We start from the raw sequence: 13,416 nt of genomic DNA, 5'->3' as shown, positions 1-13,416 counted from the left end.
AATTTTAAGCTGAACGGCTTAAAAACTTTGCATCTTAAGACGAAACTTTAGAACAGTGTTGTTTCAAATCGATAGGAAAGTTGAGCACATTGTCGAAACGATTGTCTTGCCTATTTTAATATACAACTAATTTTTTAATATACAACTGAGGCTTTTAACTAATTGACGCTGCGCTGCTTCCAATGTTACACATTTATGCACCTTATATATGCTCAAGTTTCGTTCGTCAGTTAAATTAAAATAGTAGGTTGTTCCTACAAGTTCTGGCAATTTCTTTCGCGGCAAGATCTTTTTCAGCTCCTGGTAACACAAAACGTCGTTATTTTCCATTTTCCTAATTCATGCAATATATACCAATCGTTCAAAACAGTGTGGCTACCACCAGTTTGGCAGCAAATTCATCTTCCTCGCGTTGTCCCGGCATTTTGCAACGGCTCATGGGAGTCTGGGGTCCGCTTAGCACCTAATCCCAACAATTTGCGTAGGCACTAGTTTTTACGAAATCGACTGCCATCTGACCTTCCAACCCAGAGGGTAAACTAGGCCTTATTGGGATTAGTCCGGTTTCCTCACGATGTTTTCCTTCACCGAAAAGCGACTGGTAAATATCAAATGATATTTCGTACATAAGCTCCGAAAACCTCATTGGTACGAGCCGGGGATTGACGCGACCTCCGGATTGCAAGTCGCACGCTCTTACCGCTAGGCCACCAGCACTTTTGGCAGTAAATTACGTTCTCGATAGCGTATATGTCAGTTTCGACACTGACACTCATGGTACGGGTACAGGTGCATGCTTATAGCTCATAACTCTCTTAACTCGACGCTCTTGAATAATGTTTGTTGTTCCATTTCCTCAAGTCAAAATCAGACGTTTTAGAAATTGCTGTTCAGCTTACCGCAAGCCTGTAAACTCGTAGGTACGTAGGTCGGGGAAAGCGCTGAATTTGAGCTAAACCTCATTTCGGACTTGAACACTTCATGCGGTATTTCACATGCACGTAATGGTACGTCCACACAGTGATGGAATACACTAGGTACTGGTTTCTACATAAATTAAACAATATTTCTTTGCAAAAAGAGAGTATACCTAACGTGTGTAATTGTTTTGTCCGTCCTTAGCATTGTAGTTCCCAGTCGGATGATAAAATAATCCGTTTGGTCTATTTTTTTTTGCCTAAATGGTGTAGGTAAATATGTTTGGTTTGGAAGAAAGTTGTTGAGTAGTTTCAAGGTAGCTTTTTTCTGGTTTAAGATAGGATTCACGTTATATCTATCCTGCAACGCCAAAACAATGTTTTGAGTAGACTATTTCTTAGGCATGCTTTGCCTCGCTTGCAACGGCTTTAGTTATTACATTAAATGTACTTAATATATTTTGAGGAAGATGCTGTACGGTGTCATTACTTATATCGAGTATAATTTATGGTCATAGCTACCGCTTATTCTCTGCGGTTTCCCTCTTATAGTAACACACTAAGTTTCTTGTAATTTTGTTACAATGTTGCGGGCACCCCAGACGCAAACCCGATCTCGCGTCAAAGGAGGTATTACATTACCTCGTCTGGGGTTTCTACAACATATAATTTATTTAGCATACTCATGCTTTTAAATATGTATACATTTTTTTCTGTATTTCAACGAAGTAAGGTGCATCATTGTATACATAAATCTGACACTAATGTATCATCTAATTTATTGCGAGCAATTTGAACCGTATTACTAAGACCCAGCTTCTTAAACGTGTACGTTACATATTATTTGACGTCAATTTAATTGTCGTATTCATTTTATACAACTGTCCCGTTTAGTCGCAATTTGCAAACATGCATTTATCGGGTGCGTAAATGCTATGCTGAGAGAACCCATAAATAATACACTGCTTGTATTGAAACGAAATGTCGGATACAGTAAGACAAGCTCCGCTGAGCGTGTGAACTTCTTAACTAGGTACCTATATCATCGCCAGTAAAGACTGTTTTTGTGTTTACGTTTTTTCTTACTTTCAAAATGTACGACCAAAGTATCTGTACCGACTGAAAGTTTTTTCAAATTGTGGATATGTCCAAATATAAGGAATTTGGGTACCTCTTAAAATTCCCTATTTTCCTGAAATATTTTAAATGATCTCATAGAGCTTTTCATATAGTTTGAAATATTTTTGCGACTTACAAATCCGTAGGCTTTAAAGTGATGTCATCGACTGAGATGATTAAATAAATACGAAAGCCTTATGGCTATAAACATCAGCTATGTAACTATATCCAAGTTAAATATGATGATCCCAACATCAGCAGTGTATTTCTTCTATAAAGAAGAGCGAAAAAAAGCTAATGGGAATAAATATCTAATGATGTTCGGCACTTAGGCTCCGAGGAATGCTCCAGCACGAAACAGGTGTCATGCACATTTGTTTTAAAAAAGCCTACAAAGATAAATATAAAAAAAACAACGGGTTGCACTCCGGGAGTGCCGATAGAAGTAAAAACTCACCTCACTATGTTACCGACGCCGGGTAACACGATACATACGTTTAGCTGGGGTATTCTATTTATTTATTATATATTATTATCATTCTCAAATGAGATCACACTTTTTCATTGACATGTTTATTTACATATTGCCATGACAACGTCAAATTATTAGAACATAGGTAAAGAGTGTGTAAAAAGGTAAGTATAGGATTTGAAAAGGAGTCCGCAACATAAATGTCAAATAACATTGAGTTTTTCTTTATTGATTTAAAGGCCATCTAAACCTTACGGGGCTTACGGTCACGTGATCGCCTTACGCTGTCTCGAGTTTATCATTTTTTCCCCACCTCAAAAAGTGCCCAGCGCCGCTAAAGAAGTTTTCACTTCAAAAATCCTTCTATGACAGAGCGTAAAATAGACAACCATTCCCACATACAGACTAAACACTCTTACCTCACCATTTTCGTTACTCGGGTAAAGCCTGACCAGTAATATATGATCATTGTCAAGAGGGCGCTGTTATTCTCATGTATAGGGTGACCGTTCAGTATAGTATGAAAAAATTTGTTCCAGAGAAATTCCGCAACATGGCGCGTGATCATATATTCCTGGTCAGGCTTTTAAATTTGGATTACACTCGGAGATTGATGCGGCTGCAAACGGCGGGATGCAAATTGCTCTGACCACACCCGCTGCATGCTTTGCTTGCATTCCTTTCATACATGCGCTATGGGATTTGCTTGATTTATTATTGTGCAGCGAATTTCACTGGCTTCTCCGGAATCTTGTCCAGAGCAACAACCATCTATTAACGGTCCTACGATTGAAAATTAAAGAAATATACGCAGTCGTGGACGGAATAGTCCTTATCACGGAATTAGTCACATTGACTTTACAAACATTTGAATTTTATTCCCGAATAGCGATGACATGAAATATAATATTCACGTTTTACTGTTTTTAAACAGCGAGTATATCGTATAAACGTACTTACTTATACATTTTACTGTTTTTAAATGCCGCAAACATGGATAATATGAATATTTTACCGTTTCTAAATGGCGAGTGAGTCGGGGCCATTTGGTCTGCGAAACGAAGGTGCGACGCCCTGTACTCGTAAAGGTGTGAATAAAGTAAGGATTTTGTTTAATTCGCGATATTTAATGCAACTGAAGAAGAGTATTTAACGGAGGCGATCAGACTGTAATCAAATAAACTAGTAGTTCGCCCCGAACTGAGAACTCGCGGTTCGCCAAAATGTTAGATCATTATTTTAAATTTGTAAATTTTAAAACTATATTATAAATGTGTAAGCCGAGCACTTTCATTTGATACCAAACTCGACCATACTTTCTTGCAAAAAAGATGACCAGAATAGCGAGACCCCTGACAAATAGCTTTTTAGCCTTCTAAGCTCTTCTAGTTCAATAACCCCTTGATCAAGCCTGCTCATAATTTAATGACTGAAATATAATGCCCTCAACTACACGTTTACCCAATTTCATTTAAATTAGAACAAATTTATTTAAGTTATTGTGTATCAAACTATCCTCTGATAGTTCAGCTTAAAAACATCGAAATTTCGGGACGTGCCCCTAGCCAGCCGTGTGCTCCAAGTTGAATGTAAGAACTTCACTTCGCTTCGCTCGCTCGTTCGATTAGGTACTCTACTAGGTATTTCAAAATGTCAAAAAAAAATGCTTATAATAGGTAGAATCTAAGTTAGTTTATTGATTTCAAGGTGAAGGTAATAAAAAATAAGCTTCGATGAAATTATCAATTTTGTTCGTTGTTAGACGGAATAGTCCCTATGACGGAATTAGCCACATTGACCTTAATTATATTAGGCAACTATTTGAAACTTAATAAAAGCGGTTATCGCTTTCGCTTATCGCCCTCTTTCTCTCTATCACCTCTATCTTAAACCCATCTCCTGAAAAGAACCAAACGTAAGGTTGCTCCATTTAAATCCATACTTTACTGCTCTCTTTATCTATACTGTAAAGGCTTAATGCGTAAACAGCCCGATACGGCCACGCAAATGGACTGACCGCTCGTTTCGGGATTATCTAGCTCTTTATTGTTTACCCGGAATATTTTTATGTTTAATAAAATACAATTTTACGCGTCGCCTTATCTGAATATAAACTTTCTACTGAATTCGAATTGTCAAGTATCGACTTTTAATAATATTAAATGGAAAAATTGGTGTACTTTGACATACCATTGTTATTCGTAATATCACCTGGAATAGGTATTTACTAGTGTCCGACCGAAGGTTCGGTTTCGGTTTCGGTTTCGGCCAGTTTCGGCCAAAAAATCATGTTTCGGCCGTAGTTTCGGTTTCGGCCAAAAAACGGCCGAACCTTTCGGCCGGGCCGAAACATACGCAATGGTACTTCGTTCTATGAAACTTAACTATGTGACAAAGACCAAAAGTTGTGGAACAAGTAGGACAACAATATTAATACATAATTATACTGATTTATGTATACAGAAATTAATCGGTTTATTATTAAGCACAATTCCACTAATGATGGGGCCACTGAACGGTCGACGCAGTCTTAAGATGCTGTCAATAGCTAAAACGCGCACACTGTCTAATTGTATCGTAGTAAATGAAATAGCACTGTCGCATGTTACTGGGCCTGGGCAAGGGAATAATAAGAAAGCTCATCATCTTCCTCGCGTTATCCCAGCATTTTGGCCACGGCTCATGGGAGCATGGGTCCACTTGACAACTACGAGGGCTGCTACTTATATATCCGGAAACACAAAAAGTAACAAATATCTATAGTTATAAATGGTTTTATTGCATTTGTATTTGCTCACCAAGATGAATGATGCACTTTTGCATAAATGTTGAAACGACTTTATAGCACTTTTTCCATTCTGATCTTGATATACAAGACGTATATTACCATGTAAACTTCCACCGAAAATAGATTTAAATAATACATGAAGGTACAAATGAAACAATATTTACATAAAACCTAAAAATAACAACTAAAACTAAATATAAAATATCTCTCCAAAGCTCGGCTCTGCTCTCTCTCTACAAGACGTGCATTTTGTACGCAAGAACGGCTCTTTCGCGAGTTTTTCTTTTTTTTTTGAACCAAATGTTCATGTAATATCTTACAAATATGCTCGTCATACTGTTGCCATGAGATGCCTCTATCTTGCGATATATACTATGACCATCTTGCATTATGAGTTCGTTCACAGCATCTATATTTTGTGGGATAACAGCCGATTTTGAGCGTTTTTTTTTTTTAATTCGTCCTACCGTAATATACTACGACCACAATTTATTCACTAAAATATTGACCTTCGATGGAACTTACTCCCCAAAAGTCGAAAAAAGTCGATCCATGCACTATTTTTGAGTTTATCCACTCCGAACATCGTAAAAAAACATCTGCACGAAAATTTTCACAAGTAAATCCGTTGAAGATGAAACAAAGAATTTTTAAAAATAATGCTACAATGTAAAACCAATTGATAGACATGTGAAACAAACTGTATTTTGCTTCCAAAGAGTTCCATTTTTATATGTTATATATATATTTAATATAGTTCCAGTAAGTGGTCCATTCCGGATACATAAGTAGTAGCCCTCGTAATCCCAAGAATTGGCGTCGGCACTAGTTTTTACGAAAGCGACTGCCATCAGACTGACCTTCCAATCTCCTCTAGATAACTAGGCTTTATCGGGCTAGTCCGGCTTCCTCAATGGTAAATATCAAATGATATTGCTGCTGCTAGATTGCTGTGAAGGATATTATTTATACGAAATCTACATATTTGGGTTCGTCTTTGACGTGTCGTAAAACGTGTCGGTTTTAATTTTAAACGAATTAACACAAAAGTTACGGCCAGAAAACCAGTTTTTTGGCCTTAAATAAAATTGTTCAACTTTGATGCCAAATATCTCGAAGACAATGAACTTTGAAGTAAATATGGAATACTATATTGCTTAAAACCGTTGGTGTTAATATGATAAGCTACAAAAAACATAAGAAAACTAAGGGATTCAGATCAAAGGTCATTGGCGTGGCGGAGTCCCTTAAGTAACATCAATTTCAAGGACATTGGGTGTTGACAGCCCCTTAATATGAGTTTAAAAGCGGTTTTATGACATTTTTTCAACGATTTTAACAAGTCTTCAAAAGTTTCGGTTTCGGTTTCGGTTTCGGCCGAAACTAGAGCCAAAGCCGAACATTCGGTTTCGGTTTCGGCAAAAAAACATGTTTCGGTCGGACACTAGTATTTACCTACTTTAATTTGATAAAAGTTGTCAGTTATTTGGGCCAAGGGCGACATTAATGGAACGTAAAAAAATCGCATACTGTTAATTTAAACACATAATATAACAGGGAGAACCTAGATAGAATCATCAGTACCTGTTCTTTTCGCACTATAAAATTCCCAGGAAATTACCTAAGAACAAGGAAACCTGTTTAATATAATGCCTAGAACATATGGCCCGCTATTGTTATTCATAGTTACAATTCGAAAAGCAAGCTTTCCACGTAAATTTATAGCCGCCACGGGTTACAAATGTAATTCTTTGTGCAGCACCTCATTAGAATCGTGACTGCAATCATTCAGTGCCATGCACTATATGTATTTGAATATCCAACATTCAAAATGGATCGAGTGCTGTGTTGCATAAAAGGCATGTCTTTACACTAGTCAAACAAACATCCATACAAATTTAAACTTTGCGTCAAAGATATTAGGTGATGATTTTGTACACATATTTGCGCAGACAACTGTAACTTTTGTCTCTTAAGTCTCTTTGTGCATTAACTGCAATGACCAGTGACCACTCGTTCAGCATTAAACTGATGGCAATTCGCATGCTGATGTGGCGACACCACGCGAACCTGTGCCAAAGTTTATTGCATTTTTAGGGTTCTTTAGCCAGGCTAAGTAATGCCTTCCTGGCGTATTTTGCCTGCTTCATAAAAATAATGTTCTGTAATGTCACAGAATAAATAATAGTACAGAAGACTCACTCTCTAACAAAACGCGTCTGTTACGATCAGCACAGATATGGCCGCTAGGTGGCGACAGCGCCACGCGCGGCTTATGTCTTTCCCCAAAATTGTGGTGGAACGGATGTACTTTTAGCTACCTGTAGCAAAGCGACGAAATCGCGGAGTGAGCCACGCCTGGTAATGTCTGATTTTTTTAAAGTTTGCTTTTGCTTTTACACGCTTTCGCTTCACAATTTATTTGTTCGTATATGTATAATTGTATATTTATTTAATTAAAATCTTATTAATCCAACCTACAATATTTAAGTGATCCAGATCCCTTTTTGATTGATTGAGATGAAATAGCGATGCAATCATATTCCATATACCTACGGACGTGATCGGATGATGTTATCAGAAGGTGGTCAATGTTGAATATGCCACAAATAAATGTCCCCCCCCCCGTGTTCTCATTTTTGCCTCAAGTGATATGATTGATATGTGACTTGCCGTGCTGAAAGTATATTCTTGACTGACACCCGAGCTCCGCGAAAAATTTTAGAAATATTTAGCGTACCTAAATAAAAATGATTCTCTGAAGTAGTACGGAACCTTTTTATTACACTACGCCTAGTGATTTTCTTGAATATTCTTGAATCTGCCCACTTTACTAAAAACATAATATATCAGTTTTGAAATCGCATGCGCGCGCGGTGTTAAGCCTACAAATGTGCTTTTTGGAATAATTTCAATATAACTGTGTATAAAAGCTTTCAGAATTGCCGTCCTATACCTTTACGTTGTACGGCCTTAGGTTCATAAGTGGTTTAAAAAATGGCTTTAATATGGTATAGGTAAATATTGGAATGTGTGTGTACTAAATATTGAGCAGTTTCGACTTATTGATTGCTATATGTCATCTGAGAACTGTCTCTTTAGAACAAGTGTTAACTACTGTTAGTCATAAATGTAACTTTTAAATAAAATTAACAAGACTTCGTCAAATGTCACGAGGTGTAAAAAACCATGTGGAATTAGCGTCCCTTTATTCACGTAACAAATAAAAGATGAGAGTCAAAACGCCTACGTCAGATCTCGGAGATGCCTTTATTAAGATACGTTAGTGTTACTTTATTAATAAGTGGACTCAAAGGACTTTATTAGTCATGGTGAATTCGCGAAACTCGCGACCGGTAGGTATCGCAATTTAATAAATTGTTGTAATTATCTACATACTTATACAGTTTCTTAGTATTTTCGAAAATGGGTCGCATTAACGAACGTAATCGCCTGCGAGGAATGAAATGAAGAAAAAAATATCACCTTATGCCGTCTTGTCTGAACGCAGTTAGTCTTGATAATTATCATAAATAGAATTAATAGGGATACATAGAAAATTGCAAGACAAGAATCAGATTACCTGAACTGAATGAGAAAATTGATAAACATGTTGGTGGTTTGGGAAATCGAGCTAGTTTAAAACAACGGAATAAAAGGTTGTCAAAATCGACACATTGCCAAATTTACAAATGTGGAAAAGAAAATCGATTTTTGGGTGCAATTTAATTATTTGTACGACTGTATTTACTAGGTTTAAGAATTGACAATTAACCGTATAATGAGCAGGCATCGGAGTTTTTGTCGCATGGTAAGACTAATAGCAAGCTATGGAGTCGACATTTGCCATAAATGTAAACTCTTATTCATACTCATACTCATGATTAATTTTATTTAATATGAGAACAGATTACTAAATAGTTACTACGTATATAAGTTTAATTTATTAAACCTCATTTGTTGCAATAAATGTATGTTTCAATTGGGCGAGTTGTACTTCACAACTCAAGCACACTATAGCAGATTTTTCATAGTCATATTGTAAATCGTTGTATGGCTCTATCCATGCCAAAATTGCAGCTATTTCTGGGTTAGGCATAATAATTAATTATGGAATATTCCTCAACGTATTTACCACATACAGATATAAATAACTACTACGTTTGCAATCACCAGTGATTGACACATGCCAAATACTAATCAATTTTATCAGCGGTCAGTACCTACATGACATTAGGTCTTTCGCAGCGATGTAGTTTGTATAGTTGTATGTTAAAATAGTTGAAGTTATGAATTCATAATGTAAAAGAAAAACATTTTTTTATATAATTCGACTAAGATAATATACACGACCGACCGCTCTAAAGGCATTTTAAGATAAATTAAATAAATGAGTATGAGTATGAATAAGAGTTTACATTTATGGCAAATGTCGACTCCATAGCTTGCTATTAGTCTTACCATGCGACAAAAACTCCGATGCCTGAAATGAGGTTGGAACCTGTTAAGTTACGAGTCTCAAAACAAAGCATAACACATCACGTAGGAACCGTCTTCATACACAGCCAGTGCCGGCATGCAAATAAGAGTTTTAATTTAAATTTCACGTTGTACATCAGCCGGTATCTTAAGTGCAGATCGTCTCGTCATGTTGTCATTGTTTGGTCTGAGTCGCGTATTAACAAACAACTGGACGCTGACTTAAACAGCTTCTCTTCGATGTTAGCGTTATATTAAAGATTTTTGCGTTCCTAATATGTATGTAACAACTCGGTATACGGATTGCCTTGTTCACAAAAATACTTATAACGAAATAAATTCTTAGGTGTTACATATTTTTACAAATTGACATTTATAGGAAAAGAGGTGGAGGCAAAAATGTTCAACGAGCACCTTACAAAGTAGCTTGCCTTAACACGTTCATAGTGGATTGGATGTTATGTACCGTGTCGTAAAATTGCTTATACCTACATCATCGTCATCATATCCGACCTTTTTCGCCCACTGCTGAGCATAGGCTAGTCTCTTCTAGCACGCCACTTGTCCCGGTTCTGAGCTAATCTCATCCAGAAGTGACCCGCAATCTTCCGGGTGTCGTCCATCCAACGAGGCAACGGACGCCAGGCGCTTCTTTCCAAAAGTAGCATATACAAGAACTTAGTCTTTTCTGTCGTTCTACGTAGAAAGACAGTAAATCGAATATTCCCAAGAAAGGTATCTTCAAGAAATTTTAAACCTATTACAAAATGTCCGGATGTTCTCCTCTACAGGTCGCATTTCTCAACCGATTCTTGTGAAATTTTGTGAGCAGGGTTAATATTTTTTTATAGCCTATCTTGTGTCCCACGTGTATCATTCAATAATTAAATACAGCTCACAGAGCCGCTAGTTTTAATAGAATTAAATTGTTCACTTGAACATTTTAAGTTTGAACAATATGCGCGTCCGCGCCGTTTGGCAGCGCGCAGCCGCCTATCTAAACTGCATCGCGCGCCTGCGCGCTGCATCGCTTCATTACGGCACTCTTTACGACCAACGACTGTCTTTAAGCCCATATTAAGTATGAATTCTCGTAATATATGTGGATGAAACCTCGACTGACGATGAATCATCGAATGTAGAGAGGTGAGGGCCGATTAGTTTTTGTAATAATACAAGAGCAATGATAACTTATCATTGCTTAAGTATTTCTGGATACAAATATCACGCATGTATACATATTATGTATAGTATATGATACGTGATGACGCCCCGGGTGCGCTTGGCTTCCTAATTTCAACCTAAAATAATAATTAATAGTATGTAAATGACTGTAGTATGTAATTCCTGAAAATATCATGGACGGATAGAGTAACTAACGAAAGAGTGCTGCAGTTAGTAAATAAAGAGGTCGAGGTTTTAAAGACAGTCAAAAAACGCAAGCTACAGTACCTTGGTCATATCATGCGAAACGAGAAGTATGAACTCCTTAAACTCATTATCCAAGGAAGGATCCAAGGGAAAAGATCATCCGGACGAAGACGTAACTCATGGCTCAAAAATCTCTGTACATGGTTCAAACAGAGCACACGCTCATTATTCCGCGCAGCTGTGTCTAAAGTGCGTATAGCCCTCATGATAGCCAACCTCCGGTAGGAGATGGCACTGGAAGAAGAAGAGAAATGACTGTCATACATATGTCATACAACTAACAGGGAAAAACAGTTAAAGGCAATATCGATGATACATAAGTATGAGAGGATTCAGTAAATTATAACATAACCAGTGTTTATGGATTGAAGAAAGGTCAATATCTCAGCTGAGACTTGCGAGTGACTAAGCAACCTCACGGGACCCATTCACAATCACTGTCGCCAAGCTGCCGTCGCACAAAAAATAGTCTAGTCGGCATTGAACAGCCCCTACATGGACTTGTTTTGATCCGTGCCATTGGCCTCATAGATCACCACGCTCCCGTAATAAAAAGGGGGAAAACTAGTCGACTTACAGTCACAGTTACGACCTTTTTACTATTTTACAAGGCCGGCGCAAGAGCATCTTCTATGGCACAGGAAATCTGGACTTCCGCCCGTCTAGGCTGTTCACCCGGCTAGACAATGAATCACTAATAACACATTGTCTGTCTGTCTGTCGTTAGACGTAATGGGCGCGTAGTTACCTGCCTTTTACGGTCTAGTGATCCACGATAGCAAATTGTTCGCCATGGGAAACGTCTTGCAGGATGAAATCGATCGAAATTTTTAACCACGGCCGATATGCAATGACTGTTGTCAACATAGGTTTGGTGACGTATTATCTAGTAATACTCGATTGTCCTAGCCATGATATCTGGATCTGGAAGAAAGTGTTGAGTTTGAACACTTTCAAAGCCATTCCATCCAAATATTTCACCCACGTGTCAGTATCATTGGTAACCTGGAAAGCTTGAAGGGTACTCTCTACTCTGACATCTCACGAGGTAGAACATTGTAGAGGGAGGGGCGTTTTATTAGAAAAAGTGCCAAAATATAAATATTTATTTAATCAGCACTATCGCGTAACCTACCTACTTGTTATATGTATGAATATTAGAATTCGTTTTTTTATGCAATGATTCAAGTTTATTATAGTCTTTGGTGTTGTGGTCACGACAACTCCCGGTATATTACCTTAAGACGTTACTTTGAAAATGTTAAAAACTAATTAAACTTCCTGTCAATAAACACAAGGATTTACAAATATGTAAACAAGATTAAGCTTAAGCAAGATTAATTGTGAGTAGAGTACAATGTACTTCTAATTTTAAGTCACCATCTACATATTCAATGTATTCTGGCAAATAAATAATTTGTATTTGTATGTTAACATTGTTAACTATTTATATTTCTTTGTTTCAGATTCCCCTGGTTGGCAACGACGGTACATCTGGCCTGGGCACGGGGGCCGCCGGTGCGCCCTCTTTAGTCCCCAAGTTCGTTCCTAAAAACCTCCTCGGTACCTCCACGTTGAGGCTGGCAGCCAAGACAAAAATGCTTCAACCTCCCGCTAAAGCGTTTCAAGACCCAGAGGAAGACTCCGGTGACGAATAACTTAATATTGGTGCTGCTTTAAAAGTGGTTGAAGTCAAACAAATTTCAATTCTAATACATACTTCTTCTTCCTCGCGTTGTCCCGGCATTTTGCCACGGCTCATGGGAGCCTGGGGTCCGCTTGGCAACTAATCCCAGTAATTGGCGTGGGCACTAGTTTTTACGAAAGCGACTGCTACCTGACCTTCCAACCCAGAGGTTAAACTAGGCCCGTATTGGGATTAGTCCGGTTTCCTCACGATGTTTTTCTTCACCGAAAAGCGACTGGTAAGTATTAATTGATATTTCGTACCTAAGTTCCGAAAAATTCATTGGTACGAGCCGGGGTTTGAACCCGCGACCTCCGGATTGCAAGTTGCACGCTCATACCGCTAGGCCACCAGCGCTTCCCCAAATTTCAATACTAATACAATGCAATTAAATCCAGTATTTAACTGATCTATGCCTGTTTGTGGATTTTTGACAAAGTCACTGTAATATGTTTATGTACAAACGTGATATTGATTTTATGCCACAGGTTTTATGCTACATAATTGTACTGCAAAATGTTAA

The 13,416-nt window shown here is 37.8% G+C and overlaps 1 protein-coding gene across 2 annotated transcripts in view; it reads left to right on the top strand.

Annotated features, from left to right (window-relative positions):
• Positions 1-12,876, top strand: part of LOC134655499 (angiogenic factor with G patch and FHA domains 1) — a 36,450-nt gene extending 23,574 nt beyond the window's left edge. For both annotated transcript variants that reach the window (XM_063510964.1, XM_063510965.1), the window contains one exon: positions 12,673-12,876. In XM_063510964.1, the coding sequence (XP_063367034.1) occupies positions 12,673-12,864 (192 nt within the window). In that variant the 3' untranslated portion in view covers positions 12,865-12,876. The remainder of the gene's footprint in view (positions 1-12,672) is intronic.
• Positions 12,877-13,416: the final 540 nt, after the last annotated feature.

The sequence above is a fragment of the Cydia amplana genome, chromosome 16 (assembly GCF_948474715.1).
Source record: "Cydia amplana chromosome 16, ilCydAmpl1.1, whole genome shotgun sequence".
Classification (NCBI taxonomy): domain Eukaryota; kingdom Metazoa; phylum Arthropoda; class Insecta; order Lepidoptera; family Tortricidae; genus Cydia; species Cydia amplana.
This window is presented reverse-complemented; position numbering and strand designations above follow the sequence as displayed.